The sequence below is a fragment of the Harmonia axyridis genome, chromosome 1, assembly GCF_914767665.1.
Source record: "Harmonia axyridis chromosome 1, icHarAxyr1.1, whole genome shotgun sequence".
Taxonomy (NCBI): Eukaryota; Metazoa; Arthropoda; class Insecta; order Coleoptera; family Coccinellidae; genus Harmonia; species Harmonia axyridis.
This window is the reverse complement of record NC_059501.1, coordinates 85,398,454-85,426,048: the sequence shown is the minus strand read 5'-3', so window position 1 is coordinate 85,426,048 and position 27,595 is coordinate 85,398,454. Positions and strand designations below refer to the sequence as shown.

At 37.0% G+C, this 27,595-nt stretch overlaps 2 protein-coding genes across 2 annotated transcripts in view; both read right to left on the bottom strand.

Annotated features, from left to right (window-relative positions):
• Positions 1 to 7,010, bottom strand: part of LOC123671673 — a 152,155-nt gene extending 145,145 nt beyond the window's left edge. Inside the window, exon 1 of the mRNA XM_045605632.1 lies at positions 6,684 to 7,010. Within this exon, the coding sequence (XP_045461588.1) occupies positions 6,684 to 6,750 (67 nt within the window). The 5' untranslated portion in view covers positions 6,751 to 7,010. The remainder of the gene's footprint in view (positions 1 to 6,683) is intronic.
• A 4,748-nt stretch (positions 7,011 to 11,758) lies between these two features.
• LOC123671662 (protein artichoke) overlaps positions 11,759 to 27,595 on the bottom strand; it is a 69,698-nt gene continuing 53,861 nt past the window's right edge. Inside the window, exons 12-14 of the mRNA XM_045605622.1 lie at positions 22,224 to 22,490; positions 20,915 to 21,161; positions 11,759 to 12,157 (exon numbers count right to left, since the gene is read on the bottom strand). Coding sequence (XP_045461578.1) covers positions 11,776 to 12,157; positions 20,915 to 21,161; positions 22,224 to 22,490 — 896 coding nt within the window. The 3' untranslated portion in view covers positions 11,759 to 11,775. The remainder of the gene's footprint in view (positions 12,158 to 20,914; positions 21,162 to 22,223; positions 22,491 to 27,595) is intronic.

The window sequence follows — 27,595 nt, the reverse complement described above, 5'->3', positions numbered from 1 at the left end:
ATTTTATGCGAAATTGAGTTGCAGATTGGCAAGAATGACCTTGTAAAATAAAAACATTTGATGGAAGAATCATCTCTTCGATTAGTCGAAGGTCAGTTTGTGTTTGATTCATAAACAAATAAGAAGAATATGTACTCACTACCTTTTGTTGAAAGAAATATCCTGTAGGAATCTACTAAGAATGAATCAATTCAAAAAGTTTCTTTACTTCTTTAATACTGCAAGATCCAAAAAGTATCTGAATTTTTATTAGGAACTAGCTCCTGACTGGCTTCCTTACAGGGCATTGCTGACTCAGAAAGCACCTCATGAGAATGAGTCTTGCAGAAAACGACATATGACTAAGAACTTGAATAATGTAAGAACGTCATTTTTTGAAAGCATCCCACTGAAGTGCATTGGAACTCTGGGCTAGCAAGGAATCTTGTGCGGTCTAAATATTAGGTGTATCTTCAACCGTTTTGCAATAGATTGCTGCAGCGTTGTGTGGTAGTCGAAATAAATATATCGTAGATTCTATGATCAAATCATAAAAAATACAAGATAATTATTGTAATAAAAATACCGAATATTACCGTGATCAAAGATTTGATTGGTTTGAGATCTCACGTGTATTTATATAAAAAAGAGCAATTTCAAACTTAGTGGGAAATTCTATTTAGAAAGCGTTAACCGCACCATAAAAAATTCCAGCAGAATATCGAAAACCAAAAAAGGTATAATACTTCAATGACATCAGATACGACTGAGTTGAAATTTTACTTGATTGTATGTTTAGAACAATAATTCCAAGCTCCTTGCTGAATATAGAAATAAAGAGCAAATTGCTGAATATAAGGCAGAGATGAATAGTAACATCCAAACCATAAAAATTTGAGCAAAGTATTTGAGAAAATATGGAAAGCACTGATGTTAAGCCAATAGATTTTAAACGCTATATTTGACAGCAATAAGCGCATGACAGAATATTCGCTTGAAAGTTTTTTACTATATTTCAAATAATCGAAAGTGCCGCAGCTACAAACAGAGCTAAACCATCAAACCGCCAATACAATAGAACAAACAGAATTATCGAGTTCTCCTTGAAACTAGAAGAAAAAACGCGACAGTAAACAGCCAGTCGGTATATACCAGAGAGAGAACGTGCAAAGTTCACCGTGCAACCTTGCAGTAGCTGCTTAAACCCACATTATCTGCCAATCCTGCATATTATTCCCCATAGAATTATTCCTTTCACAACCATATAGCGATTGCATGTGCAATCATAATAAGTCAAGGTGGCGTTCTTCCTTTGCTTTTTTGCCCGCTTTGCAGTTGATAATAGCCAAGGCACGTGGTCGGGCTGAGGATATATAGATACCTACGTTCAGTTCTTCAATCGGAGCCCTAAAAACAATTTTATGTAGAGCTTGTCTCGTAAACTTTAAATTGCAGGTTTATACAGTGCAACCGGATGTGAGGCAGTCTGGGGGATTTCTCATTATTTATGGTGGTACCACAGTCGAGTGCGTATATTCTTGATAAGCAGGGAAGAAAGCATTTTATGATGATTGGTATGTCGCTATGGGTATCACATTACATAAGCACATTAGGAATATTTGAGAAATTATTTCTCTGAAGCTCTTTCTACAGATATGTCGATAAGTTGACATCTTTACTTTGTATTTTCGTTATGTTTTGTTATTGGAATACAATTAGTATAAATCTATGGGAGATGATTCCCCAAAATAAGAGGCCTGTAGCGATCCTGGTACACCAGAGGATTCGAAAAATCATCTCTTGCAGAATCGGTCCTGATTGAAGAAACCCTTTCAATTTTTGTACTATTTACTTGAATATTGAAGGGATTTCTAGGGACAGGAGTGATTTATTTTTGTTGACATTGGCCATAGACAATGACGCGGTGGTCTTCAACAAACCCGCAAGGCAACTGAACAACAACTCCGTGAAAGAGAACTTTTAGCAGGTTTTGTATTGATAGATATCCTATATTGAGTTTTGTTTGTGGTCTGTCTTATTATTTGAAAAATGATAAGTTAGTGTTGTTGAATTGGTTTCAAAAAGGTGAAATTGACGAAGTAGGTTTTTTTTATTACTTTGAAATTTTGTGATATTTTCATCATTAATATGTACAAACCCCCTAATACTCTTTGGCCCAGAAATTTCAACATGATTCTGTTCAATTCATTATGGTGATTTCAATTGTCCTCAATTAATGTGGTATATAATGGAAACTATAACATTTATTACTCCTTTTTGATTTTTTTCAATTTTGCTTTCAGATTCAATTATGACATATGCGTCGTCAACTTCTGATGAAAAGAAAGGATGAAAGGATTTTATTTGGATGAAAAAGAAGCCCTTCAATATAAATATGTCAGCTTATTTCGTAAGCAGATACAAAACTAATCACTACACCTATAAGGGGAGACAGAGATTTTGCTGAGGTTTTTATCTTTGCTCTTGTATCATAGTTGAAATGTAGGTATGATGCCCCGTTCACATTTACTCTGCTACTACTGACATTTATCGCCCCATCATGCTTCATTGTTTGAAGTTAACAATTTTTAGTATTTGTCTTTCTCAAAAGAATATTGAGCAAAAATATTTTATTGCTAATTTTCAATTGAATATTTCATCTAAGATTAATATTATAATATAAGTATTAACACATCTCTCAATAGGTCCCAGGTCCTAGCAGACAGATGTCACCGCTAATGCAATACATTTTTTTCTCATTAGTACCAAGCTTCAAAAAAACCGTGTCAAATTTTCGTAAATCAATTCAACTATCAGGGATGAATCAACAACCTAAATCACTGTTTATCATTGGTTTAATAAGTTCAATCGTGGTTGCCCTCGACGAATTTCTCGAAGGTCATCCAAAATTGATTATTGTGCCCGAAAATATTGATGCTGTGCAAAAATTGATAACGCAAAATCGTCATGTAACATACCGTGATATAGAAGCAGGTTAGCATATTAGTTCCACCGGCATACCTTCGATTTTACGTGAACATTTCGGTATAAAATTGGCTCATAATTTGGCAATTGCAACAGGTTATTAGCCATGAACAATTCTGTCTATCGAATCATTAATATGAACATCTGCGAAATAATCTGACAAATCTGAAAAAAATTAGATGAAGCTATAAAAATATCGATGAAACACTTCTTCAGACATGTAGGTATAGATAAACTATAAATATCTTTCATTCATCGAAAGAGATAGAAAAAAAATTAAACCACTCCTAATACATCCAATCAATCCAAATCATTATCTATCATGAAACACAAAAACGAAGAAATTAGAATCAATTCTTGACTAGAATATTTCACTTCTTTCCTCAAGAATAAAATATTTTCGATTAACATAACCTGATTTTCCTCCTCATAAAAGGAAATGTCCTTGTCGTGAAAGCCAGTCACTAATTGAAAATACTCAATCATTGGAATGAATTGCTACTCGAACCAGAAATAATCGTCTTAGTATATTGCTCAACACAATTTAGGCAGAAACTCGCCTCCCACGTTTCTGTCTTAACCCAACGTTGAAGTCTCCACGTAAAAACCCAATAAAAATTAAATTTCTGCGGTTTCTCTCCTCAAGTTGCGGAAAATTGAGGTATTTCACATTATCCAGACTGTTATTCATCACATTCAATAAGTGCGCCCACTTAATACCCACCTGCTAACAGCTTTTACCTAACAGAACTTTCAACACTTCAATATCAATGCTACAAATTCAAATATTCCATTAACCGTTAAGGCAGGCGATTTCAGCTCTATGTTCAGCATACTGAAAATTCAATTTTGTGGGAATATCCAATTTATATGAAGCGCCTGGCATTTACACACAATACCTGTTTCAATTTCGCTCGGTTCGAATTATGCCTGATCTTTTACGAAAGTAGGTGAGTGGAAGAAGATAAGGTAAGAGCATCAGGAACTGTGGAGAGATTGAAGAAGTGTTAGCGGTAATTGAAATCAGCAGTTTGGAATGTGTTAAATTTGATGTGAAGAAAAAACGGTTGAACCAACCGCGAGATTCAGATATGATGATGAAGATGAGAGATTAATAATAATTTATATTTTACTAGGTATCTTATTATTGATCTTATTTTCTATTATGGAACGGGCCATTCAAAAAGGTAATAAATTCGGTTCAAATGATAATAGAATATTGCTGTTATTTTCACAAGCATTGCCAATAGCACGACAAGAATATTCGATTGTTTGAATTAACAGAATTCATATTTACTTTCGAAAACTCAACTTTCTCAGAATTTTCAATGAATATTTTTCAAGGCAATGAATATGTTATAACAGGTGTTTTTTTTCGAGGTATATAACTTTAAAATGGCATTACTGTTCAAGATGGCGACCGATTCAACAGCTGTTGAGGGATTTATTCTCAGTTTGCTTTGGCAATTCATCACGAATAGACTCACGCCTAAAAAACGCTTGCAAATAGTGCAATTTTATTTCGGAAATAATGGTTCTGTGCGGAAAACGTATTGCACGAATTTTGTTTAGCGATGAAGCGCACTTCTGGTTGAATGCAACAAACAACACTGCCGGATTTTGAGTGTACCTAATCCTCAAGTGTACACTGTTACATCCAGAAAAACTGACTGTTTGGTGCGCTTTATGGGCTGGTGGAATCATTGGTCCGTACTTCTTCAAAAACGATTATGGCCAGAACGTTACAGTCAATGGTGATCGGTATAGAGCCATGATTACTAACTTTTTCAGTCCTGAATTGAACAACCATGATGTCCAGGAGCTGTGGTTCCAACAAGACGGCGCAACATGTCACACAGCTCGTGCCACAATCGATTCATTGAAAGACACGTTTGGTGACCGCCTAATTTCACATTTTGGACCTGTGAATTGGCCTCCAAGATCTTGAGATTTAACACCGCTAGACTACTTTCTGTGGGGCTATGTAAAGTCATTGGCTTATGCGGATAAGCCACAAACCCTTGACCATTTGAAAGACAACATTCGCCGTGTTATTGCCGATATACGGCCACAAATGTTGGAAAAAGTCATTGAAAATTTGACGTCCAGATTGGACTACATCCGAGCCAGCCGTGGCGGTCATATGCCAGAAATCATAATTAAAATGTAATGCCACAAGATTATCTTGCCGATAAATGAAATTCATGTCATTCGAATAATTCATCGTTGTTTTATTGCAGTTCAAAGTTCTATAGCTCTAAAAAAACTCAATTCATTAGGTTAGGACACGAACAGCACTACTGAAACTACCTACCTATTATTTGAAAACTTTTTTTGTATGGATAACGAAAAATATCAAATAAAAATTTTGAATGGATTTATCATTTATCAATTTATTCGTTGATTTGTACTTTAGGGAATAATTTTATTTATACCTGAGATGTTTTAATTGATATGTTTATGTCTAGTGTTCATTGCTTAGTCAAGTCAGCAAAACGATCAGATGAATTGTAGTTGAATGAGCAAGGTGTTAAAATTTGATCTCGAGAAATACCAAAAATATTTCTGGAAATATTGCCGCATATATTTTGAAAATGAATGTTATCCTTTCAAAATAAATCAAACCCTCAGTAAATTCATAAAAAAACAAGAGATAAAATACATCAAAAGATGATAAATCAAGAGTACCCATATAAGTCAACTTATAATGATTGTCAAACAGAATTTTATTGACAAACAGATCTTTTCAGATTGAAATCAAAGAATATATTAAAAATTTTCTCAGAATCAAAAATAATACTACATATTCCAAACATTCATTAGAATTAGAATACCCATTGGTTTAACGATAATTTTGAGATCCTACATAGATTCCGAAAATGAAAATCATTATTGAGACGAGCATTTGCTTGCGAATATTTTCCTGTTGATCACTTATTGGTGAAATTTAAAGATCCCTCATTAATAACATTCAACAACCCCCATATTTATTCGAATTGAAAAATCGAAAGAGGCTATTGAATAACAATTGTTAGATATTCATGGAATTGAAAAGTGTAAATACAATAACTGTCATTTTATTCCCAATTCAAAATGAATTTTCGTCTTAGAGACCGACTCAATCCAATATTATATGTACCTATACTTCCGTAATTCTAGGTCAAGAAATTAGATTTTTCAGAAGTGAATATTAATTCAGGACATTTGAACGATTATAAACCTTAAAGTTTTAAATTTGAATTGACCATAAATTTTCAGCAAAAATGATGAGAATCTGACGAAATCATAGAGCAGAAAAAATGAAAATTTGATAGCGATTCTGTAGGTTTTGTGATTTTTCCACTTATCTGCACAACAGGTGTTCGAAAAATTGTAGGCTCTGATTGCTCAATTTTACAGCCAGCGAAACAGTAACTGATTTTCATTAAGATGGAAATTTATGCATCCATTTAGCAAAGCCTCATAGTAATGTCAGTTAGAACCTACCACAAAATAGCTATTGTTTGTCGGAACAATTGACGATATATCTAACCAACAAACTGCGAAACACAAAGAAGTAAAATATGAAGAAAGTAATGTAGTCACCACAATGAATTCAATGCCTTACTACCAATAAATCTCGAGTGTGTCACTACAAAATTCCCTCATTTTGCAACGTTCAACCACGTGACATCGAACTGACGTAACACCGACCCATAAAACCTACAATCTCGTCCTACCTTTAGCCGAGCAGATAGCAGCCAAAGTCAGCAGGAACGCCAGGGTCTTAACGTATGTCACCATCATCTTCTGTCACCAACACTGGCGCACAGAACAGGACACTCGATATAACTCAAAAACCGCTAGAACGATCGTAACAATTCGCGCCAAGAAAGAACCAGAGAGTGTTAAATGGGACCGACTGGGTCTTATGTCATTTCTGGCACGGTCAATTGGGCAACGGCGACGCAGAGTTCGCGTGGTTTCTCTTTCGAAGAGAGACACAGGTTAGGTAGCGTTACGCAAGTGAGCGTGGTCTTGAACGGACTGAGCGTGGTTGACTTAAGTCGAGCTGGTTTGCAGGTCTGGGAGGTTGATTGGTGTGTTGGTTGACCCCGCAAGTTGGTCGGTCGCGGGGTGCTAGAGGTGGGTATTTGCCGAATTTTGCTGGGTTGTGAGATTAAGGACCACTTTAGAAAAACGTTAAAAATAGTAATTTACGTAACAAGTCCGGAAAATATGGTTTTTTTTGGACGAATAGACAAAATTCCAGGACGAGCGTAAGCGAGTCCTTGAAGTCTGTGAGTCCAAAAAAACCATTTTCGGGCGTGTTGCGTACAATATTTTTTCGGCCACCATGAAAAATAACACTATCGCTGCTGCTTTTCATATTTTATTGCGATTGCGATCAAAAAACATGCAAATTTTTGACAACTAATTTCATATGAACTGTCAGTCGTTATCTCGGTTGCTATGGATTCTATGATTCTTTTCCGGCCTAGTCCGGGAAGTACGTACTTTCCGGACTAGGCCGGGAAATGCTACTTTCTCAGAGAAGAAGCGTCCGGGAAGTGAGTACTTCCCGGACGGTTGCCGAAAAAATCAATTTTTTTGTTGAAATTGAAATTTGCTGAACTATAATAATGAAATGTTGATATGTTTGAAATGAATTCATATTATGCACATACAAAAGATATAATCAATTCCAGAAAGAAACTACATAACATTCACTCAATGCTATAAAGCCCATACATTAACATTTACTCATTGCTATAAAGCATTGAATTTTATATGGTTTTGACGCTGGGACTAGGCCTTAAATATATTCTAGAAAGTTCTGTATCTTTTCGGATGCGCCATCCAACTCTTAAATCGTATTTAACATCTGGATTAATTCAGACATAATTACCAAATGTCTTCTTGAGAACTCATCTGCCTTACAATGCTTCCATATAGAGTACTTTCTTGAATCAAACCGTTAAACCAAGCATATCCATTTTTTTCTGCTTCAATATGAAGAAATCTGCGGCTGAGGCTTATCGAATGCTCTCAAATACTTATGGTGAAGCTGCAATTAGTGAAAGAAGGTGCCGAGAATGGTTTCAACGCTTCAATAATGGTGATTTCGAAGTCGAAGGCCAGCATGACGGTGACATAGAAGAGGTTTTCGAAAATGCAGAATTGGAGGCATTACTTGATCGAGACTCTTGTCAAACGAAACAAGAATTGGCAGGATTATTGGAAGTGACGCAACAAGCCATTTAAAAACGCCTGAAAGTCATGGGAATGATTCAGAGACAAGGAAATTGGGTGCCGTACGAGTTGAAGCCGAGAGATGTTGGACGGCGTTTGTTTGCTTGTGAACAGCTGCTTGCAAGGCAAAGACAGAAGGGATTTCTGCATCGCATTGTTACTGAAGACGAAAAATGGGTTCATTACGAAAATTCCAAGCGCAGAAAATCATGCGTATATCCCAGCCATGCTTCCACGTCGACGACTTAACCGAATATTCATGGTTCCAAGGTCATGCTCTCAGTATTTGGTAGGACCAGCTAGTGCATTATGAGTGGATAAATCAACTGAAACAATTACAGACGATTTTTATCGAATTCAATTAATGCGTTTGAGCCGAGCATTGAAAGACAAACTGCCGCAATACAACGAAAGACATGATAATAGTATATTGTGCAACAAGTGGGGAAAGTCCAACTTTTCTCGCGAGAGTGGAAGTTTGTGGCACGAGCCTGAAAGGCGAGTGCCACATGAGCAATACATAGTTTTGGAATTGAGTTAGCTCTGGAGAATACGCTACTTTTCATAGCAGTTGTAGGAAAAGTAATTTTATAGCATGAAAATGTTCGATCCCATGTTGCGAAAGTGGTCAAGACATACTTGGAAACGTTGAAATGGGAAGTCCTAGCCCTCTCGCCATATCCACAAGACGTTGCTCTCTCAGACTATCACTTGTTTCGATCAATAGCACAGCCTGGCTGACCAGCACTTCCGGTCTTAGGAAGAAGTAAAAAATTGAATCGATTCGTGGATCGCTTCAAAAGATGACCAGTATATTTCAACGCGGGATTTGTACGCTGCCCGAAAAGAGGGAGAAAGTAGTGGCCAGTAAAGGGCAATACTTTCGAATCATAAATGTGTAACCAGTTTTCCACTATAAATCCTCGAATTTCGGAAAACAACGGCTGAAGCAAAGTTGTGCACCTATTTACAATTTTTTTTTGTAATTGTCTTTGATTCAGGAGAAAGTTAATTGTTTTTTCAACGTGGGATTCGTATACTGTCCGAAAGATGGGAGAGAGTAGTGGCCAGTGATGGACAATATGTACTTTGATCATAAACGTACTCGTATAACCAGTTTTTCACAATAAATCCTTGAATTTCTGAAAAGAAAAACGGCGTAAACAAAGTTGTATGCCCATGTTTTATTGGAATAACCTCTTTAAAATAACATCTTCGAGGTCTCTAATAATATTATTAATATTCCCTACCTTGAGCATCCCAACCTTCCGCATATCATAATTTCAATTCCATGGAAACAACATCTGGTGTGTTCGACTTCCTCGCCATTCTAATCAAGTAATTTCTCTTTGTCATAATCGCAATTAAAGCATGCATTCTCTTCCATGCCGTGACATCTTTGACAATCGCGGTTGAAATTCTAGGTTAATTTGTCGTAACTTCATTAGCTTAATCTCTGAAGCCGAGCAGATTTCGTACAGGTCAAAACAGAGGCAGTTTCCTGGAGGAGTTCCCATTATTGAGATGGATGGAAAAGATCTAAACAATAACGCAAACCTCTAAGGTTATTGTTTGTAGAATGTGCAACTAAGTTGCGGAGCTTCCTTTTTAGATAATCGGTGAGATTGATCTGTGCATGTCTCTTTGGTTTGGAGAATTCTTTGAGGTTGATATACCTTGGGAAAATAAGCCTTATTGTGAATGTCATTCTTTCTCATTCAGAATTTCGTGTTAGTTTGATATGAAGGCTAGGCGTGAAAAAGTAACAAACATACAAACCAATATTTTGCACGACCCATGTAAAACGAGCTTTTCTACTCTGTAAAAAACAATTCTTTTCGATTCTTTAGTCATTAGATTCGTCTTCTTTATACACTTTTTTTTCCTTCCATTTTTCTCTGAGTTATATGCCGCAAAAAACAATTTTTTCGGCAACCGTCCAGGAAGTGAGCACTTCCCGGACGCTTTTTCTCTGAGAAATTAGCATTTCCCGGCCTAGTCCGGAAAGTACGTACTTCCCGGACTAGGCCGGAAAAGAATCATAGAATCCATAGCAACCGAGATAACGGCTGACAGTTCATATGAAATTAGTTGTCAAAAATTTGCATGTTTTTTGATCGCAATCGCAATAAAATATGGAAAGCAGCAGCGATAGTGTTATTTTACATGGTTGCCGAAAAAATATTGTACGCAACACGCCCGAAAATGGTTTTTTTGGACTTTTGGACTTGTCTATTCGTCCAAAAAAACCCTATTTTCCGGACTTGTTACGTAAATTACTATTTCAGGCCACGCCTTAACTTTGTGTCCCTTTCCTTACCCATTGTCCCCAAAAAGTCCTCATCGCATCTGCATTGAGAGTCGATGATTCCACCTCATGTAACATACATTGTACAGGGTGGGCAAATTTCGATGTTTTAGCACCACAACTTTTAAACCCGAGGAGATAAACAAAATCTGATACCCCATTCTCGGTCTCTTTTTCTGAGAAACTAACAAGGGTAATATTCATTTTTGGCCACCTTCTTCTGTTTTCAAGTTATAAGCGAAAATTGGAAAAATGGCGATATCGAAAAACATTTATATCTCCGCTAATACTGATGATAGAGCTGTGAAATTAAAACATTATATAGGCACTTTTTAACGTTGAATCCAGTGGCGTGCTCGTCTTCTCGAAAGGGTTTTTAATTACGAAGGTATGGCCCAAAGTTTTGTTTTTTCAAATGGGTACACTAGATTTCTGTGCCATTTTTTGAAAGCTTAATTTTTCCTGATTTCAAAAATATATTACATCGTATGGTTTGTATTGGAATAACTAACAGAAAATGGTCAAAAACCTTTTTTTATCTAAGAGTCTCAATATTTCTATGGTTTCAACTGTTAATGAGCACAGAAAAATTGAGCTTTCTATAACAAGAGCAGTGTCCTTTCGTCCATCATAGCTTCGTAATTAAAAACCCTTTCGAAAAGACGAGCACGCCACTGGATTCTACGTAAAAAAGTGCCTGTATAATGTTTTAATTTCAGAGCTCTATCATCAGTATTAGCGGAAATATAAATGTTTTTCGATATCACCATTTTTCCAATTTTCGCTTATAACTCGAAAACAAAAGAAGGTGGCCAAAAATGAATACTACCCTTGTTAGTTTCTCAGAAAAAGAGACCGAGAATGGGGTATCAGATTTTGTATATCTCCTCTGGTTTAAAAGTTGTAGTACTAAAACATCGAAATTTGCCCACCCTGTACTTTCATATTTTTCAAATTTTTTAAGGTTTAGATAATGCGTATTCGAGTGAAATATTTGGATATAAGAATTTCCAGGCGAATTCGAAATTCAACTTATAAGGGATCGTCTATCTTACCACCACGGAATGTCAAATTAATGATATGGTGTAACATCATGATATATGATATATCATTTAAGGAAAAATGTCTTTATCTTTGGTTTGAAATTACTACCTTTGATGACTTGAACATTTCAGCCAAGTTTGTTGGAACAACTCTGACCTCTTTTTCGTATGTCATATTCCTGGATGATATCAAATAAAATAAACCTTAATCTCCACCAAACATCTTTATTAAAACAAATCAAACGTGAAAATAAATACAGATATGAAAAATGTCAACAATATCACATTTTGATTTCTTGAAGCGCCACTAGCCTTGACTGTAAGATCACACATATCCTTGCACTGACTGGAATAGAAGGACCTGATGATGTGCTGACTCGTGGATCCCAGGATGCAGACTTGGAGGTTGCAGGAGTGGTTCAGATGCTTCCTGAGCTCGGCGTCCAAGTCGATATCGACGCTACGCTTGAAATACTGCAGCGTCCTTTCGAAGAACGGCTTCTCTGGGACGTTGGAGTGGGGTTTTAGGTTTCTGATGACTACGTATGTATCTGCTATGTCGGCTTCTCGTTTCATCACTCTCCATCTCAGGAAGATTTTGTTGTCTTTTCTGCAAAAACAAAAGTTTGTTCTCAATGAATACTGTACCTACTTCGATGATTATTATTAACACTATTCTGTAGCGTTTGAAAAGTTATAACAATGCTTCAAAGCTCATTTTGTGGTTTCCAATATACAGGGTGATTTACCGCGATGACCTCTTAGGAGTTTATGGAAAACTGATAACAATTTTGTGCTGAAAATTTGCTGGGGTTAGAGATAATTACCTTTCTCCATAAAATATGTTATACAGGTAACAGACTACTACTTCCTGATTTCAAATGGCACACCCAGTATATTATTGCATCATTAAATAGCTTTTTTTATGGGAATTTCAGCTCTATGCCATACCTTGGGTAGAAACTCAACGGTTCATGAGTTATGGAGATTCTTATGAAGAAAACGGTGACGACAAGGACTAACATTTTTTCGAATATTTCTGCTGAAAATGTTTTTTTGAAAAAACCTTCATCATTTTCGATTCTGCAAATACGTAGTATTATAAGACTATTTGGGGGTTTGGATCAAAAACGTACAGGGTGTTTATAAGAAGATCATTAACTTGTACAACTCAAACTCATCAAAACTCAAGCTTCTCAAATCAGGACCTATAGTTTTTATTATTTCAGTCGATTCTTCGTATAAAAATAGTGGGGTTTATTTAAGCAAACCCTATACCTAATATGATTGTAACGGGTGCCTTTTTTCGAGGTATATAACTTTACGTTGGCATTACTGTTCAAGGTGGTGACCGATTTAACAGCTGTCAAGTGATTTATTCTCAGTTTGCTTTGACAATCCATCATGAATAGACTCACGCCTGAACGACGCTTGCAAATACTGCAATTTTATTTTGAAAAAAATGGTTCTGTGCGGAATACGTATCGCGCACTACGTCCATTTTATTTTGTTTAGCGATGAAGCGCACTTCTGGTTGAATGGCCACGTCAACAAACAAAACTGCCGCATTTGGAATGAAGCGAATCCTCAAGTGTATGTCGAAACACCGTTACATCCAGAAAAACTGACTGTTTGGTGCGCTTTATGGGCTGGTGGAATCATTGGAACGTACTTCTTCAAAAACGATGATGGCCAGAACATTACAGTCATGATTACTAACTTTTTCATTCCTGAATTGAACAACCATGATATCCAGGTGGTTTCAACAAGACGGCGCAACATCACACACAGCTCGTGCCACAATCGATTTATTGAAAGACACGTTTGGTGACCGCCTAATTTCGTGTTTTGGACCTGTGAATTGGCCTCCAAGATCTTGTGATTTAACACCGCTAGACTACTTTCTGTGGGGCTATGTAAAGTCATTGGTCTATGCGGATAAGCCATAAACCCGTGACCATTTGGAAGACAACATTCGCCGTGTTATTGCCGATATACGGCCACAAATGTTGGAAAAAGTCATCGAAAATTGGACGTCCAGATTGGACTACATCCGAGCCAGCCGTGGCGGTCATATGCCAGAAATCATATTTAGAATATAATGCCACAAGATTATCTTGCGAATAAATAAATTTCACGTCAATGAATCCATCGTTGCTTTATTGCAATTTAAAGTTCTATAGCTCTAAAAAAAAACACCCTTTACATCCAATTTAGGAACACTCTGTATTGATATTCAGTTTTTAAAAAAAACTCCAGAATATTTTACGGGGTGACTAATATAACATGAAATTTTACCGATAGAATATTGCTATTGGTATTTTAGTTGTGCTCTACTTGGGTTTTACTTCTGGTGATATCTTTGCCGCTCAAATATTCGAGAAAGGTCCTGTAGCTTGAAAACTAAGCAAGATATTCACGATCTGCTTTCTGATAACTTATTATTTCGAAAAGAGATCGAAGACCTCGAAGATTTTTTTTCTAAGTTATAGTTCTCGAGATGTTCCCAGTGAGCATCGAATTTGTACATTAAAATGAAAAAAAGGATTCTGGCGTTACAATTTCTCGGGTCCTACCATCACCCAACAACTACTCAACACAAATATCCTACCAACAGATAAAACAGATACCAATATTCGAAAAACAGTATTGATGACGACAATTCCAACGAATTTGTTCGATCCTCGGACCGAAAAAGAGCCAATATTCTCTCCCGGAGATCCGACAAACGTATCTCTAATATGCATACTTAATCAAGTGTCCGGGTACCGTTCAAGCTGTGTCCATCGTCCATTTACATTCGGAATACTAATGGGGAATCGAAACGTGTTGTCGGATCCAAGGGGGCCGCGGCAGAAGGGGAGGTGGTGGGTCATCGTCATGGCGTGGGTTTTTTTGCATCGAAAACCGCGAAGATGTCGGTTTGGACGAACGGGCGAACTTGTCGCTGTTGCCGGGGTGATGACCTTCGTTGCAGGAGAGGATTTTCGGCAGAAAACAGGATCCGAGTAGGTCCGGTAAGTACCGTTGGATCGGGTGACGAATGTGGTTGATTTATGCGTGAGTGTTTTTTTTTTTGGGATTCGCGGAGTTTTTTGGTTATCGTTTTCGATGAGAATGGCATCAGCCTCCGACTTCAATGATCGGCTCAACTGGAGAATTTGGAGAATCATTCATTGTACAGGTTGGACAAATAAGCGAGGTGAGCGGCTATATCTCAGGATCCACTCATCGTAGGGACTTGCGGTAAAAAATTTTACCACTAAAGTGTACAAGAAAACACACTGGAAATAGTTTTGAAGTTCATACCTTTACCGCTAGGGGGCGTAATAGCTATCGCTATATAGGGTGTCCCATTTAAAAAACACCAGCTCTCCTCTATATCCCTATTTACTTTTATGATCTGTTATGTTAAAAAGGGTGTTTTTTTAGAGCTATAGAACTTCAAATTGCAATAAAACAACGATGGATCATTCGATTGACATGAATTTTATTTATCCGCAAGATAATCTTGTGGCATTACATTTTGAATATGATTTCTGGCATATGACTGTCACGGCTGGCTCGGATGTAGTCCAATCTGGACGTCCAATTTTCGATGACATTTGTGGCCGTATATCGGCAATAACACGGCGAATATTGTCATCCAAATGGTCAAGGGTTTGTGGCTTATCCGCATAGACCAATGACTTTACATAGCCCCACAAAAAGTAGTCTAGCGGTGTTAAATCACAAGATCTTGGAGGCCAATTCACAGGTCCAAAACGTGAAATTAGGCGGTCACCAAACGTGTCTTACAATAAATCTATTATGCCATGAGCTGTGTGACATGTTGCGCCGTTTTGTTGAAACCACAGCTCCTGGACATCATGGTTGTTCAATTCAGGAATGAAAAAGTTAGTAATCATGGCTCTATACCGATCACCATTGACTGTAACGTTCTGGTCATCATCGTTTTTGAAGAAGTACGGACCAATGATTTCACCAGCCCATAAAGCGCACCAAACTGTCAGTTTTTCTGAATGTGACGGTGTTTCGACATACACTTTAGGATTAGCTTCACTCCAAATGCAGAAGTTTTGCTTGTTGACGTAGCCATTCGTATTCCGCACAGAACCATTATTTTCGAAATAAAATTATTGCACTATTTGCAAAAGTTGTTCAGGCGTGAGTCTATTCATGATGAATTGCCAAACCAACCTGAGCATAAATCACTCGACAGCTGTTAAATCGGTCGCCATTACGAACAGTAATGCCAACTCAAAGTTATATACTTCGAAGAAAAACACCTTTTTATATAAACCAAACAAATTACTGAAAAAAAAGTTTTAGGATTTTTCAAAAATGTATCTCAAACAGAAACCAGTATAAGTGTAGCGAAATTTAAAAACAGTCAATTTTCAGAAAGGCCCTTTAACTCTAGAACGAATCTATGATCTGCTTTCAGATATCTAATTACTTTGAAAAAAGAGATCGGAAGTCTTTGAAGATTTCTTCTTTAAGTCTCATATTTCTCGAGATTTTTTTAGTGAGCATAGAAATTGTGGCACCCTGTATTTATGAGAGTAACCAAAGACAAAACCACCCATACTGCCCATAACAATTATAGATACTCGTTGTCTCAAAAGAAAGTATATTCATAAAAAACGATTATATCTCGAGTAAGATGTCATGATTATAATAAAAATAAATGGTTTTTCGGAAAAAAATGATATTTATTATGGAAATACACAAATTGGGAATTTATCAATGAATTCATCTGGAAGTTCTACGCTATTTCTATTTTTTACTGTTTATCAGTATTTTACAAACTTGGAGGAATAACAAACTCTCATTCTTCTCTTAAAGTAATGCAAAACACCTTGATATCCTCAAAATGAACAATTGCAGTATTTCAATAATCGACCCACTCACAAACCATTCCTTCCATAACTAAATTCCACAAAAATCCGAATCGAATAATATACTCGGATACCCTTTCCAGACCAAATTCATTATTCCATTCCAATACGTCTCCCTTCTTTACGGTCCTTTAAAATTTAATATAACCACGCTGCCTCTCAGGTAATATATACCTCTCCCGTTTAGAGCAATGTACATAAAGAGTTTTCCAATATCGCTCAGTAAAGAGTAAATGTTTGCTTCGCAGCATACGTACAAATAAGTGAAATCCTGAAGTGTACTAAAGATACGCCATCTAGCGGAAAGGGTATCATTGAAAAAACTCGAAATTCGAATTGCCTCCGAGCCAAAGGTCGGGTTCATCGAAAATCGAAAGGCAATATGCATGCAATATAGAAGGGATGGTGGCATCTGCCTTATTGGAATCGATATCGGCTAGGGGTGTTATGAAAAGCAGGGGGGCTGCTAGTTGGAAAAAAAAATCAGAGAATCACTGATGCCTACTTAAATGAATCGATTTTATATGGTTTCAGCTTGACGGTTGATGTAGAGATACAAGCATAACAATACATCATCAATAATTACATGGTAAGTTATAATAAGCAAATATAAAGGGTGTTTTTTTTAGAGCTATAGAACTTTAAATTGCAATAAAACAACGCTGGATTATTCGATTGACATGAATTTTATTTATCCGCAAGATAATCTTGTGACATTACATTTTAAAAATGGTTTCTGGCATATGACCGCCACGGCTATCTCGGATGTAGTCCAATCTGGACGTCCACTTTTCGATGACTTTTTCAACATTTGCGGCTGTATATCGGCAACAACACGGCGAATGTTGTCTTCCAAATGGTAAAGGGTTTGTGGTTTATCCGCAATGACCAATGACTTTACATAGCCCCACAGAAAGTATTCTAGCGGTGTTAAATCACAAGATCTTGGAGGCCAATTCACAGGTCCAAAACATGAAATTAGGCGGTCACCAAACGTGTCTTTCAATAAATCGATTGCGGCACGAGCTGTGTGACATCTTGCGCCGTCTTGTTGGAACCACAGCTCCTAGTCGTCATGGTTTTCAATTGAGGAATGAAAGAGTTAGTATTCATGGCTCTATACCGATCACCATTGACTGTAACGTTCTGGCTATTATCCTTTTTGAAGAAGTACGGACGTAGTGCGCGATACGTATTCCGCACAGAACCATTATTTTTGAAATAAAATTGCACTATTTGCAAGCGTTTTCCAGACGTGAGTCTATCCAAGATGAATTGCCAAACCAAACTGAGAATAAATCACTTGACAGCTGTTAAATCGGTTGCCATCTTGAACGGTAATGCCAACTTAAAGTTATATACCTCGAAAAAAACACCCGTTACAATAGTACTTCATACCATAACGCCTACTGTCCGGTATACATGACGCTCAACATAAAACTGAGGTTCACGACAGAAAAAACGACCTGATGCCATTCCACAGTTCAAATTTGACGTTTTCTGCACCATTGTAATCGTTGCCGGCGATGCTCAACCGTCGAACGTAACACAAAATGGGTAAATGATGCTGTACTCCAAAATACCTTATCCTCTTAACACTCTAGGCATTTCAACAGCCTGTTCTCGAACAGCTGGTTTGTTGAAAAATTTAAAAAACTTGCAAAAAACGACTACAATATTTAAGCAACAAAAATTGTTCACATGGAAAGACCTTCACGATTTTTTTCTCCAAATTCAATAATTTACTCCTTGCTATACTATCTATGTTTTACCAAAAAAAAATTAAAATTTAAACAGCTTCTGGGTGTTGCAGTTTCTCTGTGAGCTAGTATATATAGAAATAGATATATAACAAAAAAAAAAAATTAGGCAAACTTCAAAACTACAAACATTTCAGGATAGAAATTCCTTTAAGTCGTATATTGCATTCTCGAGTAACAAATCTCTCATCTTCCTTTGAATTTAGTCAATGGAAGTTTTTTTAAATCTTGAGAGAGTTTATTATAAAGTTTAACAGCGGTGTAGTTTAGACCATTTGTGTTTTCTTTATCTTGGAGTAAGGCTTTATCAGGGAGCTCCAGTGTTATGGTCATAATACTTCGATATGTACAAAATCCAATATTAATTCCAATAATTGGACCCCAGAATCCAGGATAACCTTTTTTCGAGCAGTGTATCATCCCCTAAACATTCCACTACCCGTTCAATTTCATCCGAAAGCTCCACAGCATATCCGTATGAATATTTGATGTGAAAAGTGCTCTTTTTATTTCGAGTACCTACTACTCAATATTCCTCATCATGAGATGTACATATTCATCATTTTTTATTACATTCGTTCATCCGCCCCTCTCAATTTGCAAAATTGAAGTTGAGTGAGGATGTAGTAGAGTGTGCTGTATGCGAGAACGGAACGTGAAGAAAGAAACCTGCAGGTTCAGTTGATATTGTAGGAGTGGAGAGGTCTGACAATATAACGTTTGCTCCATAAGTTTCGGTCTTGGTGCCGAAATGAAAAGGAAGAGGATACAAGAGATGAAATTCGAAGCGAGTCCTCAGGTGGATTTTAAAATGAACTCTTGCAAGTGAGGATCCTGGATTAAAAGGATATCGAATGAAACGTACGAATCTTATGCATAAGGGATGATGGAGGATTTCTTGGATTACGTTCTATCTAGGAAGTATCGAGAATTAATTATTTTAAAAGCCTACTTAAAGATATTGGCGGATTGAGTCCCTAAGTTCACACAATTGTCTTCTTAATCTATTGAAGTAAATATTGGGCATCTTCAGTTTCTTTATTCATAGTCAGTCAATACTCTTCAACTCGTGAATTTATTATTTTTCTAATAATTATAATTTAAATATTGTAGAATACGTTATGCTGTTATACTTTAAAGACTTAAATGGCGATATTGTATCTATTTTCCAATGCTTAATTTCGACACAATGAGAAATAATTTATGATACAAATCAATTATATATGTTCAGCAGTTCATAAACACAAAGAATTCGATTGAAATTTGGCATTACAACTGGAATTACTTATAAAGGGTGTTTTTTTTAGAGCTATAGAACTTTAAATTGCAATGAAAAAACGATGGATTATTCGATTGACATGAATTTTATTTATCCGCAAGATAATCTTGTGGCATTACATTTTAAATATGATTTCTGGCATATGACCGCCATGGCTGGCTCGGATGTAGTCCTATCTGGACGTCCAATTTTCGATGACTTTTTCCAACATTTGTGGCCGTTTATCGGCAATAACACGGCGAATGTTATCTTCCAAATGGTCAAGGGTTTGTGGCTTATTCGCATAGACCAATGACTTTACATAGCCCCACAGAAAGTTGTCTAGCGGTGTTAAATCACAAGATCTTGGAGGCCAATTCACAGGTCCAAAACGTGAAATTAGGTGCTCACCAAACGTGTCTTTCAATAAATCGATTGTGGCACGAGCTGTGTGACATGTTGCGCCGTCTTGTTGGAACCACAGCTCCTGGACATCATGGTTGTTCAATTCAGGAATGAAAAAAATAGTAATCAAGGCTCTATACCGATCACCATTGACTGTAACGTTCTGGCCATCATCGTTTTTGAGGAAATACGGACCAATGATTCCACCAGCCCATAAAGCGCACCAAACAGTCAGTTTTTCTGGATGTAACGGTGTTTCGACATACACTTGAGGATTAGCTTCACTCCAAATACGGCAGTTCTGTTTGTTGACGTAGCCATTCAACCAGAAGTGCGCTTCATAGCTAAACAACATAGAATGGACGTAGTGCGCGATACGTATTCCTCACAGAACCATTATTTTCGAAAAAAATTGCACTATTTGCAAGCGTTGTTCAGGCATGAGTCTATTCATGATGAATTGCCAAACCAAACTGAGAATAAATCACTTGACAGCTATTAAATCGATCTCCATCTTGAACAGTAATGGCAACTTAAAGTTATTTACCTCGAAAAAAAACACCCGTTACTTTTTTGAAAGCCTTAAATGGCGTTATTGTATCTATTTTCCAATGCTTCATTTCGACACAATGAGAAGTGATTATTGGTCCAACCCAATTATATACTTTCAGCAGTTCATAAACACGAAGAGTTCGATTGAAATTCAGCATTAGAATTCGAATAATCTGTACCTATCTACTCGTTGAACATCTCACTAAATTGAATTGACTTGAAAAACACGTGTTCAGAAGTATCCAAGGCGACTACCTTTTCAGCGAACAATAATTCGAGAAGTACTGATTCAATCTTATTTGAACCCAATAGATAAAACTGTGATAAAAGGAAAGTAAGCTTACATGAAATTCTGTATGGCACTTTTCACTAAAAAATCAAAAAAAAAATTCCAAAAGGTAGTTATTTACCACAACATTGATCGGGAATTTGGTTTCAACGTATTTAATGATCCATGAAATTGAATTATTTCTATTTTCAACTATACTCACATTTCTATCCTTCTAAATCTGAAGTCAGGCGTAATATCGTAGTCTTCCTGCATCTCCTCTAGGACCTTAGAATTGTTCAGATTGAAAGGGCAGTTCAGAAGAGTATCTGAAATGTAGTGGAACTTCTTCTCAGCAAGGAATGTGGGTTGGGTGCATCTCAGCTCTTTGTACTGCGGTGGCAGAGCCAGATGATCATTGAAGTAGCGTTTCAAAGGTCTCAGGAAACAATCACATCGAAGGGGGTTACCTGAAAAACAAAATTGGGATGTTCACATGAGATTTGAGCTTTTGAAATGGTTCCTAACTCAGGTAGAGAATATATTCTCCGTACTAGTTAATAGTCAAGTATAAGTTTCTGCACTGGATAGAATAATATCTGTTTGACTCTCGACAGTTTTCGAGGTCATTGGGACTTCCAAAGCCACTGGAATTCATCTGGAACTGGAATTTAACTAAAAATAATTATATTATCTTTGTATTTTGTAGGCAGAAGCTCTAGCTATTTGTAGGTGGGCTCAGAAATGTATTAAAATGAACCTAAAAGAACAAAGAAAAACGCACAGTCAGGGGATGTTGTGAAATGAAAGATCTGGCTTTGTATGCCAGAAGGAAATGGAATGTGATATAATTTACTGTTACTACGTTTTCACATTGAAATTTTTTTGAGTTAGGTAGATTTGAAAAAATCTGGAAAAATTTATTCACTACGTCCATAAAGAACTCCATTCAATATCCCTTCAAAAAGATCTCCAAGCTGAATTGAACCCCCTTGCGTTCATTGCAACCGCAGACGAGACTGGGAAAGGGGTGAAACAACCCCCAACTTCCCTCGATTTTTCCCGAGAAACCTTCAGACGCAAGATTGTCGATTAATCTAACTTTGCGAAAAAATTAATCCTTTTAAAAGTATCCGCAGACTCGCCGCCTGTCCATTGATGAATCTCTTCGAGCTCATCTATCTCGCTATCGAAGTTGGCTTTGCTTTCGGCCTCGTCTCGACCCCTATTGGTTTTGGGGGTATGAGGGGTGATGAAAAGAGCATTGAGGATGGAGAATTTTGCTTTTAGGAAGCATTATAGCCTTCTAATCATTTGGAGGGGCGATAGAAGTATTACGAGGGTTTGAAAAAAATTGTCAGATTTGGTTTAAAATTCCACATTGAGTATTCGAAAAATTTTCCACTTAAATAGGCAAGTTTACAGTATTTTCTATTCTTATTCTGTCTAGCCAGGAGGTTGAATTTTTAAAGAAATAGGTATCTATAATAATATGGGACATTACTTTTTTACATATTGTTTTAAAGTCTTACCTTCAAAGAAAACGCTAACATTTTTAGTAATGATGTGGGTCAGATCTCTGTTGATGGTATTAAAGTTGTTCCTCCTCAAATCTAGCACCTCAAGCTGCGTCAGATTGGTCAGCGTCTTCCAAGGTAAATTCCCAAGACGGTTGTCTGCCAAATAGAGCTCAGTCAGATTTGGAGGTAGCTTGAATATCTCTTTGTCAGTTGTCAAGTCTGCTAGTTTGTTGTTGGATAGATCCAGCACGCTCAATTTTGTCAAATTGCCGATAACCCCTGAAAAATATTCACAAATATTTTATTTACCTTTCAAAAATATAATATATACATTAACTAAATTAATCATTTAACTTCTTTCACTTGGAGACCCGGGGGAAGGGACTGCTTAAGTTTTTCAGCCTTTTCCTTATCCTTGATAACTAAGGTGTTTAGTTACACTTAATGTTTTAACAAGGAGTACGTTTGCATATGCAAAGACGTGGAGGCCAATTGCACGATGTGACGATGTGTTATTCTATAAATAACCATATCCTGCACGATATGTTATAATAAATAAAACGGCTGATATTTGGAAATGAAAGATGAAAAGAAAAAGAAGTACAATTTCCAATAGTGTAATATTATCATACGATATTAATTTTTTATCTGGTTAACGTATCAGCAAAATGCTATCAACATAACCATTGTCCGACAGAAGATTTCGACGCTATTACAAAGGAATCATAATCGAAAGTAACCCAAGGAGAATGCATGTCATCGAGGGAGAATAGCGATATACCTGTTTCACCCTTATTAGGGATCATCAGTACCGCATAACTCTACCCAAGATGACAAACAAACGAAATAGCAGGCACCTTATTGAACGTTGGCAGACGCTACTCAGTATTTTGCGAGGTACCCGTGGAGGAAGTAGTTAGGTTTTTGTGGCGCACCGCAGTAATTCATAATGAGTAGCGTCTGCTAACGTTCAATGAGGTGCCTGCTATTTCGTTTGTTTGTCATCTTGGGTAGAGTTATGCGGTACTGATGATCCTTAATAAGGGTGAAACCGGTATATCGCTATTCTCCCTCGATGACATGCATTCTCCTTGGGTTACTTTCGATTATGATTCCTACGTAATAGCGTGGAAATCTTCTGTCTGACAATGGTTATGTTGATGGCATTTTGCTGATACATTAACCAGATAGATAATTAAAGGAAAGATAATTAGGAAACGTAGGAGAGCATGGAGCGAGCACTTGGAAAGAATGGCACTCAACAGCATAGCGAGAATCGCACGGGATGGGATCCCGGAAACCAGGAGACCCGTGGGTAGAACACCTAAAAGATGGAAAGACTCCTGGATCTCAACATCTAACGAATCGCATGATTGAGTTGGAAAAAAACAGGCTGTGAGTCTAAAAAAAGGGGAAGAAAGAAGAAGAAGATAATTAATATCGTATGTTATTATTACACTATTGGAAATTGTACGTCTTTTTCTTTGCACGATGTGTTATTCGATAAATGACCATATCCTACATTTATGTACTTTATATGCAATGAAAAAATTGCAATCGAAAGACTAAGAAATGGATTTTCTAAACAATTCAAATCTTCCGTTAATTTTGGGACATCCTTTATTCAGTCCACCAAAAATCCTAAACATTTCAAAAAACAGGACCACCCTTCTGCAGCTACCCCAATTCCTCCTCGTCTCCCTGAAAGTCCCGAGAATTTGTCAAGTACTAAATCAGTTTTTATAGTCCTGAAATTTATCGGCGTATCCTGCCCTACTGCTACAAACATTTCGCGCGACAAGGAAAAAAACGGAGGACTCAATCGTCTGAACGACTCCAAGACCAATGGAGCAACGACAGGGCAAACATTGCGATCGGAAGGGGCGGTGAAGAAACAGGAAGTTGGGGTGATTTATGACGCTGGAAATTTTAACTGCGACGTCGTTTTTACGACGTACAAGCAGTCGGCCGGTTTGTAAAATTTCTGTTGGATGCGCGATTTTGTTCTTGTTGGAAGTGTTGAAGTCGCAGGAGTGTGCAGTTTTTTTTTCAGCAAGGCCTTCCATGATTGGAACTAAGCCACAAGAGAAAGAAGTGCTTTTTATGTGGATATTGAATTTATATAGTTCAGTTCAAGGCCGTAGCCTTGTAGGGGATCAGGGGGGTTCAACACCTCTCCCCCAGAATTATCCAAAATCAAGTTACCTTATGCCAATGGTTCCCTCTGATTTTTTTTCTATTATCTATCTATTTACCAAACGCTTCGTTAGTTGTCCAGTTAATTGATGATATTCTTGATGATGAAACAGGAAACGGAAGAGCAAAAGTATTCCCATGAATAAATATCACAAGATGAAGTTTTCAGAGATTTGTATAAAATATAGATGGCTTGTTCGCGAAATCTACTCTGAAACAATAAGGAATACACTGAAAAATTAATAACAACTATCAATGAGGTTATTTTTGAATGAAGACATACTCCAACACCTGAAAGAAACCATCGCAATATTTGAAAACTATTCCATTTAATGCTAGAGTTCGAATAGGAAGTTATTAAGAATTGAATGCTTAATCATACCCAGAAATCCTAGATTACAGAAATATTTAACTTGATAAAGATAATCGAATAATATCGTTATTCCAATTCATAGATATCAAATAGGCCCAGTTCTACAGAAACTCCAGGAACGTCAAAATAGAAACTAAGGATACTATGGAATCATACAGCCAGGGGTAACGTATGACCATAAATCAACTGACCATATATAGAGTAGCTCTACTATGGGTACCGAGGCAATGTGGTGTTGAAGGACATGAAAAAGCTGATGAACTTGCATAAAGATCATCAAGTTTGACACCTTTTGGCCCTGAGCCCTTCTGTAGGCTTGAAAAATACCAATACAAGACAGCGGTCCAACTATGAGTGAGAGACAATAGAAAAACCCTCTGAAGAAACACTCCGAGTCTTCCTTAGGCAAAGAAATTTTTGGTGCTTTCACCGACCTACACCAGGAAGCTACCACGAGTAATAGTGGGACTGCTGACAGGACACTGTCGTTTCAAATACCTTTTTAACCACATTGGTAAGAAGCTGATGAGATCTGCAGGCTCTGTGGAAAGGAGGTAGAAACGTTCGAACACATAGCGTGCACATGTCCAAGGTTGCCTGGCCTTAGAATCACTCAATGGAAAGGTCAGTTCTGGCTACTCACGAAGTAATAGCCAAGGCTCCTCAGGATGTCATCGGTTTTATTAACAGCATCGACGGTCCCCTGGGTATGTATGAGTAGGTAAGGTTAAGAACAAAGTATCAATTTGGTTGCAACGACCCTGATTCAGTGACTTAATAATGAATAATAATAATAATATGATATTTTTTCCTCATTAATTAATCTCAAAAACCAAAAACAAAGCAAATCCACTCTCTGAAACATCATCTCCGACAATCTACAGAGACCAATACCCATAAATCTCAAACCTACCACGATAAAAACACACTCCAATCAAACCCACAGCATTTCTCTCCGAAAATATCAATTCCACCTCCAAGATAACAAAGCGACGTAAGAATAACAACGTCAGTTCGAAAACGTATACCTCTACCCCAAGAATTCCTTGCAAACATATCGTTCATCCACATCCACCGTTGCACAAACTCAATTTAGAGCGGCCTCGATTTTCCTACAGCTTTCGCACGTCACGATACAGATTTCTTCTTCTAAAGCAATAATCCACTGTCGGAGCTGCTATAAGGGCAAGATCCGGAGCAACAGATAGTTTCGTTGTTAGGAAAACACTTACTTGAAGTCAGGAATAGGGATCACGGCTTGGCTTGATTTTCGAGCTACTTGGCTTGAGCTTGACTTGATTTCAAGTCAGCTCATGTCAAGTATTTATTTATCAAGTACTTTAATCATATCAAGCCAAGCAGTTTAATTATGTAGTATCACATCAATAAAAAAATGTTGAAATGAGAGGAACCTTGCAACAACCACTTTTATATATTGAACTAATTGTTTAAAAGAACCAACAATAACAATTTTTTTGAATAGAAACATAAATTAATTCACTGTGAATCATAACAAAATAAAAAATAATAAAAAAATTAAGTTTCTTGATACTGAGAAACCTCCAGGCTTTGTTTAATTTCATTATTATTATTTCATCCAGGATCTAAAACACATGAGGCATCTTTTAGATTCGTCGCCTAACCTATTACGCTGTAAGAGCAGCTCTGTAAAATTATCTTTCAACAGTTGCTGAAGATGCTGGCGTTGTTGAAAAATTCTTGGCTATTTTGGTCAAGTTTGAAAAGATATTTCCGAAACTACTAAAATCTACCAATGGATTTCATAGGAATGAGAGATAACTACTTCATTCACGTTCAGTATGTCGGCGAGCAAGGAAGTCGAAGCGAATATCCATCTACAAGTTAATATCCCTCAATGCGGATGTTGTAAGAAGACTATTATAAAAAATAGTATAAAGTGCAATATTTGTCACAAGTCTTTTCACCCCGGTTGTGGTCTAAAAGTGAAAAAGTGCTGTGATATCGAATTATCAAATCAAATTTCAGGTGATAAAATGAGTGGCAACTCATCACCTATATGTGAAATAACACCTAGAGGCATAAATATGGAATCTACTCATCACGATCTTCTACTCAGAATTATCTATGAGCTGGAATCTAAAAACAATCTTTTGATGGATAAAAATTCCCTGCTTACCTACAAAGTCGAATCCCTTGAAATTCAGATTAAAAACAAGCAGCATGAAATCGACGAACTCAACAAAAAATTTGTCAACATCAGGCCTGATAAGAAACATATTTCGGGTGTTGTGAGTAAGGGGAATTCCGGAGATTCCCATTCACCTGTAACATCCATATCAGCTGCAACAGATGCTCTTCAGCCACATTCTACGAAAGAAGAAAAATGCGTTGCGGAATATTCAATATTCAACATTTAAGGGTAAAATCTAAGCCCCTGAAGAAATTCACTCTCACTGAAGTTGGTCAGGCTATTGAAAAAGTACAGATGTCAAATAATAGTATAAAGGAAATAAGTAAATCTGCTCCCCGTGTTGACCAAAATTCAAGTTCGGAATGGAAAGTGGTGAGAAATAAGAGCCGTAAACCAAGGAAAACACTAGTTGTAGGAACCGGTTCTAGTGATGGGGGCGTGGAGGGCCTAGAAAAGTTCAAAGCGCTTCATATCTCAAATCTGAAACCGGACACAACTATAGAAGAATTACAGAATTACCTAAAAAACAAGTTCTCCAATGTCAAATGTGAAAAATTGGCTTCCCGATACCCTGATTCGTATTCTTCTTTCAAAGTGCTCATTCCCAGTACTGAATATGACAAAGCTCTCAATGGTTCCAAT